Below are 6,336 nucleotides of genomic sequence, written 5' to 3'. Positions count from 1 at the left end.
TATAATGGGCACTAATAGATCATACATGTCTTAATAGACCATGTTGGGCCTTAATGGATCACAATAGACAATAGTAGATAATACGTGTCTTAATGGACTATATTGGCCATTATGGATCACAACTGACAATAGTTAGTATACATGTGTTAGTGGATCATATTTGGCTTTAATGAATCACATATGTCTTAATGGACCATATTGGGCCTTAACATATCATAATGGACTATTGTTGTAATGGACCATATTGGGCCTTAATGGATCACAATAGGCAATAATAGATCATATATGTCTCAATGGACCTCATTGGGCCTTAACATTCCATTTATACTTTTCATATTATACGTATTTAACCCGTTTAACTTTTTCTTGATGTTTCTGGCTCACGTCGTTTAATTTCGAGCTCAAGCTCAAAGTCCCACCCTGGCTCGACTCGCTTATAGCCCTAACCGATATCGGTAAAACAATTGTCGGTTTTTATTGTTCATAAATGCTAAATGCTCGTATGTACCAATACCATAAAAAACTGAATCAATGTCGATGTAAGACCGCAACAAAGCGCAAAAAAACCACTAGTTTATTAAAATTTTAGAAAAAGATTTCCCCCTTTTAACATTTTCACACCCAAAATTTTCCCTCCCAACCCAATCCCGCTTCCAATTTCAACTCCCCCCAAAAATTTCTTCACTAGTATTCCTCTATACCATTTTCTTCTCTAGATTAATCCTAAATTGATTTCCTCTCCAACCTTCATCTCTCAACTGAATCTTCACTTCCATAGCAACAACGATAACAATCTCCTCTGTTCTTTGTTAATCCACTCACTCTCTTCACACACCTCTTCTATATTCTTCATCTCAAAACCCTAGCTCCAGATCCACAACAACAAAGTAAGTATGTCGCAAACTCTGACCCAAACAACCGCCCCAAACCCGACCTGTTACCTTCCGGTTCAGATTCAACCGGTTCAGCTGCAACACCTCCATCCTTATGGGCCAAACCCTAGGTCGAACCAGAAACTTCTTGTTCACTTTACACTGTACAACTCATTTTTTCCGATGAGATTATTCAGCAGAGGCTCTTCCACTGCCACCGCCGTAGCCTTTGGTCCGGCGAGACCTATCCTTCTTGTGAACTGTGACGAGCAAGGAAAGCTCCAGATGGATCAGAAGTGGTTTCTGTTCTTTGACTCATAAAACAATGGTAGGTGGTTCTCGATCTCAAGTCAACAAGTCGCCTAAGACTCGTTTTGCTTCTACATCCTCTCGTAACTTTCACAAAACATCTGTCAAAGGTTCGACACTTTTTCCATCTTCTAAATTTCATTTTTTGATTCAATATCCGAGATAACATTGCGGCAAAATTTTTATAGATTATCTATTTATTTTAGGAGTACAAAGCTAACTATTGAATTATATTCAGAGTTTTAGTTGTTGCTTCAGTGTGCATAACATAAATTAAAACAAAATAGACTACAATTTGATATGTTATTCTAAGAGGCTTTTTTTTTTTTTTTTTTTTTTTTGGGATACGTGGTTTAATAAAGCATTAATATGTTATTGTGTTGTTTAAGATAATTGTTTTTTAATATCTATTATCAGAAAATCAATTATAAAAAGAAATCCCCTAACACCTCTAATATGGGTGGCAATGGCTATGGTGACATACCTCCTGATGAAGGAGGTGGGAGTGCTGGCGGTAAATGGTTACTGATCGTAAGTGGAGTATTCTAAACTCAAACTAACATGAATTTAATTGTTTGGTTCATATATAATTAGGGTGTTAATATATTGTATTTGAAAACATATGTTGCTGATTGGCTAGGGCTATTTACTTTAGGGTATTTGTTGGAAACTGGAAAGAGTAATATGTACAGTTAGAGTTTGAGTTTGAATAAAAAAACTAATTAAAATTTGAATGAATCTATACAAATTTAAAGTTAGCATTCAATATAATTCAACAAATGGAAATGTAATGAAATCAGATGATCGAGTTTGGCTACTTATTGAGTTAATATGTACATGACCAAAAACACATCTTTGTGAAAGAAGGGTGGTAATTTGTGAAATGGGAATAAAGGCCTCTCAAATCAGATTAACACAATAGTTAACATTGCTTTAGCTTTAGAAAACAGTTTTAGTTGAAGATGATATGAAACTGACTATTTGGCCACTAAATAATTAGAAGCAGATCTGTATTATATAAACAATAAGAAGCGTTTGTTATTTCAAGTCTTAATACCGCATAATATCAAATCAAAACTCCGCTATGAGATACTTACTTTCTCTTATTGGTATGTTTGCCGTATGTTGATTATTTTGTCATATACTTTTGAATCATAGAAGGAAGAAACTATGCCTGGCAACATTGGGTGAATGGGGTAGAAACAGAAGAAACTGAAAATGGTAATAATGAGGTATCTCGTCCCTAATGAGGCTAATGATCAGCCGAAGGAACTAGTAAGTAACTGATCTTGCACTAAAAGTTTATGCAACTCAAGTGTTATATTATTGGCGTTTTTTTAAATGGCAGCTATACTAGAAACAAGCTTCAAAAAGGCTATTGCAGAATCGGAATACGGGTACTGATGCTTGTCCTCTTGTAACTAGGCCTGGGCATATTCGGTTTGAATCTCTTCATGTAGGTATATAGGGGTGCTAAACGGGTCGTGTTCGCGGGTTCAATCCGACCCGAACCCGAAAATTTTAGACCGACGCGAACCCGAAAATTGTGCCGTACATATGAACCCGAACCCGGCTTGAATATTCGCATACTGACCGAACCCGACCCATTCAACCCGATTTTTTTTTTTAATTTTTTCAGCAAATTAATATATTAAAATTAACACTACAACAAAAAGAAAATGCAAATTTATATAATAAAATTACATTAAAATCGTAAAAATTTATGTCAACTTCCATTTTTAAGTTATATTTATAGCATAAAATACACACCCAATTTAATTTATGACATAAAACATATTTTTAAAAATATAATAATATAATAGAAATGGGTTAAACGGGTCAACTTGCCACCCCGACTGGGTTGACCTGAACCTGACGCGTTTAGCTAAACGGGTTCGTGGGTTCAACCTGAAACTTGCCCGAACCCATATATACTAAACCCAAACCCATGAATTTCGTGTTAGGTTTGTATCATGTTTTCGGATCGTGTCAGAAATTCACACCCATAAAGATATATGCTAAATATTTTACATCTCTTGATGTGGGTCATGTTCTTCTCATTGTGGCTTCCTTCGTATTGCTCCCTTTTCACCCGTACTCGCTGTAAGTAACTATTACTTTTCTATAATCTTGTTTTTTGACTTATAAACAGTTTTGATCATTATTTTGTAATTTGTTTTTTCAGAGTGGTGGGGATGCTTGTGGTGCTAATGTTCATCCCAATTTATGAGCACATTATATGGGGCCTTGCTATAGCTAGGTTGATTTTCTGACTTAATAAAGTGATATTTCAAATTTAAAGTGGAACTTTTTGAATCAAAACTTTAGTTAAAAGTGGTTTAGATGTAAAAAAGTTGATGCATGTGATTTAACTTGTTGTATAAAGTAGGTACACTATTAGGTGGTATACTTTACATACATAATAAAGATGGTTTTGAGTAGAGGTTTAGTGGTTTGAATTGATGAACCCAACACGACTAGTAAGCTGACACGTTGTAAACAGACCGTAAACAGATTGAACATATACAATATTCTTTTATTTTATGAGTTTATTTTTAATGGGTTGACGTGTCAACTTGTTTGATTAAATAGGTTATATAACTCAGCTTGTTTCATTTCACAGTTTAAATGGGTCAGCCTATTTCATTCTGCAGTTTAAATGGGCCATCCTGTTTCATTTTACAGTTTACACGGGTCTTTTCGAACTATTAACGAACCGATCTCGATTAGCTCTTGAGCGGCCTGACTCTTGTTTACACCCCTAGTATGGAAGGATGAAACTGATTAATATTTGCATTGTTTTGTTCAACCTGCAGGACCTGTTAGTGGCAGTTCTATAAATGTACACTTCTTTGTTTAATTCGTTTTTTAGTGTATATAATGAATTCAATTAAACATAAATTCAAATATAATCTAATCAGAAGATGAATTTCTTACTTGCTTACTCTGTTATGTATGTTTGTGAGTTCAGGGAGCTATTTGAAGCCAAAATCGGGAAGCTTGTTGAACTCGGGTTCAGTAGAGATGCAGTTATACAAGCTTTGAAGCTTTTTGATGGTAATGAAGAACAAGCAGCTGGATATCTTCTACCTCTGGAAAAGCGTGTGAATCTGCTGTTTTTGTTTTGGTATTTCCTGGTGCTGCATTTTGGATTAATTTGCCATTGGTCGTTTACACCTAAATTGTGCAATGCATAAAGTAGCTACCGCTGAAACTTAGGATATGATAGTTTATACAATTTGTTATTGTCCATTTATCTTTGATTCTTTATCTACTTCACTTCATTTCTCGGTTCTTTGATTTTCAGGATCCTTGCCACCATTGGCCCAACTTTTGATTCTGTGCCTGAATTGACAAACATTTGTTTATCCTACAAGTTGTTCCAAAATTTGATTTGGATATTAACTAAGGTGATGTGGAAGGCGGGTGTTCCAGCTATGGACAGATCAAGCATATATATGTTGATAAGTATGTGTGTAAGTTCTTTATCTCAGTCTACTAGGATGAACATGTGTTAGATGTGCAAATTACCATAACATGGGGTTTACAAGTAACATGAATAAAACAATTGGAGGATCATACAACATCAGAACTGGCCACAAGTTACAAGTTTGCTCCCCACCACAACAGCAGTAATGTGGCCACGAACCCATGGATGCAAATTTACAGCACTTTTAGGTCTAAAACAATGAGTATGCGGACTTGAAGAAAACAGTCTGGAAGTAGTTCTTAGTTTATGTGTAAAGTGATTTTCCTTTGCAAGTTTTGTAGATAGGTTAGTGTTGGTATTTAAATTGAATACTTATGTATGGATTTTGGGATATTATTATTAATAGCATTTGGTTTTTAGTTTTCTCATCTTCACTGTAGTTTTTATTTGACAAGGAGGTAATTATACCAAAATGGTTACATAGAACCACAAAAAAATGTGTGACTGCAAGTGGAATTACAAAATTTCGTGTGACTATAAATAAACATTAGCCATACCATAGTCACTTTGTTTCTTGTTTCTGTGACGGATTGAAACCAAACGTCATGGAAAAAAGTTATGTGTGATCAAAGATTAGACAACAACCACACTTAAAATTACAAAATGTCGTGTGACTATAAATAAGCACTAGCCACACCATAGCTACTTTGTTTTTTATTATGTGACGGAATGATACCAAACGTTATGAAAAAATAAAATTACGTGTGACCAAATGTTAGACAAATGCCACACTTGAAATTACAAAATTTCATGTGGCTATAAATAACCGCTAGCCACACCATAGTTACTTTATTTTTTGTTTGTGTGACGGAATGATACCAAACGTCACGAGAAAAGGAAATTATGTGTGACCAAAGGTTAGACGATAGCCACACTTAGAATTATAAAATTTCGTGTGGCTTTAAATAACCACTAGCCACGCCATAGTTACTTTGTTTTTTTGTTGTGTGACGGAATGATACCAAACGTCATGAGAAAAGAAAGTTATCTGTGACCAAATGTTAGAGAATAGCCACACGTATAATTACAAAATTTAATGTGGCTATACATAACCATTAGCCACACTTTCATCCCTTTGTTTTTGTTTATGTGATAGAATGATAGCAGATGTCATGGAAAAAACACATATGTGTGACCAAATGTTAGACAATAGTCACACCATCATTACTTTGTTTTTATCGTGTGACGAACTGATAACAGATGTCATAGGAAAAATAAATATGTGTGACCAAAAGTTAGAAAATAGCCACACTTAAAATTCAAGAAGTGTTTTGTGTGTCTAGTAAAAGTTTTTAGCCACACTTATAATAAATTCATGTGACTGTATAATAGAACCGACCACACTTAAAGTAAATTCATGTGGCCGTTAATATTTTTTAGCCATACTTAATAGACAAAATGTTTGATTACAACAACCCTTTTTGTCACACTTTTTTTCAAATTGATGTGGCTAAAACATACTTTTTAGTAAATATATGTGACTATATAATAGAAACGGTCACACTTAAATTAAATTCATGTGGTTGTTGCAACCCTTTAGCCACACTTAATGGAGGAAATGCTAGATTTTAACAAAAAAATGTTGGTACCTTTTAGCCACATTTTTAAGTTCTAAGGCCACTAAAAAGTGTGTGTGGCCGTATGATACCTACGATGACTCGAGCT

General features: G+C 34.6%; 1 protein-coding gene across 9 annotated transcripts; it reads left to right on the top strand.

The window, feature by feature from the left end:
* Positions 1-630: 630 nt before the first annotated feature.
* LOC110894778 lies at positions 631-5,039 on the top strand. 9 transcript variants are annotated; one of them, XR_002566679.2, is made up of 7 exons: positions 631-1,291; positions 2,340-2,456; positions 2,530-2,578; positions 3,146-3,284; positions 3,367-3,441; positions 4,153-4,308; positions 4,489-5,039. XR_002566679.2 is itself a non-coding variant. In XM_022142008.2 (6 exons), exons 3-6 carry the CDS (start codon positions 3,130-3,132, stop codon positions 4,697-4,699), a joined length of 597 nt encoding a protein of 198 aa, XP_021997700.1. In that variant the 5' UTR covers positions 631-1,291; positions 2,340-2,456; positions 2,530-3,129; the 3' UTR covers positions 4,700-5,039. The 9 variants fall into 9 exon arrangements, 1 of the variants encoding a protein (XP_021997700.1); XR_004875374.1 differs by having other exon boundaries at positions 3,367-4,023; XR_004875376.1 differs by having other exon boundaries at positions 2,530-2,637; positions 3,367-4,023.
* The last annotated feature ends 1,297 nt before the right edge of the window (positions 5,040-6,336 follow it).

Source organism: Helianthus annuus, chromosome 12 (assembly GCF_002127325.2).
Source record: "Helianthus annuus cultivar XRQ/B chromosome 12, HanXRQr2.0-SUNRISE, whole genome shotgun sequence".
In the NCBI taxonomy this organism is placed as follows: domain Eukaryota; kingdom Viridiplantae; phylum Streptophyta; class Magnoliopsida; order Asterales; family Asteraceae; genus Helianthus; species Helianthus annuus.
The sequence above is the reverse complement of the archived record's forward strand: the minus strand, read 5'-3'. Positions and strand labels throughout refer to the sequence as shown.

Coding starts and splice junctions, on each gene's coding strand:
- LOC110894778 (XM_022142008.2), top strand. CDS start 3,130: ATGAATTTCGTGTTAGGTTTGTATCATGTTTTCGGATCGTGTCAGAAA. Junction 3,285..3,366: donor CCTTTTCACCCGTACTCGCT/GTAAGTAACTAT, acceptor TTGTTTTTTCAG/AGTGGTGGGGATGCTTGTGG. Junction 3,442..4,152: donor TGGGGCCTTGCTATAGCTAG/GTTGATTTTCTG, acceptor TTGTGAGTTCAG/GGAGCTATTTGAAGCCAAAA.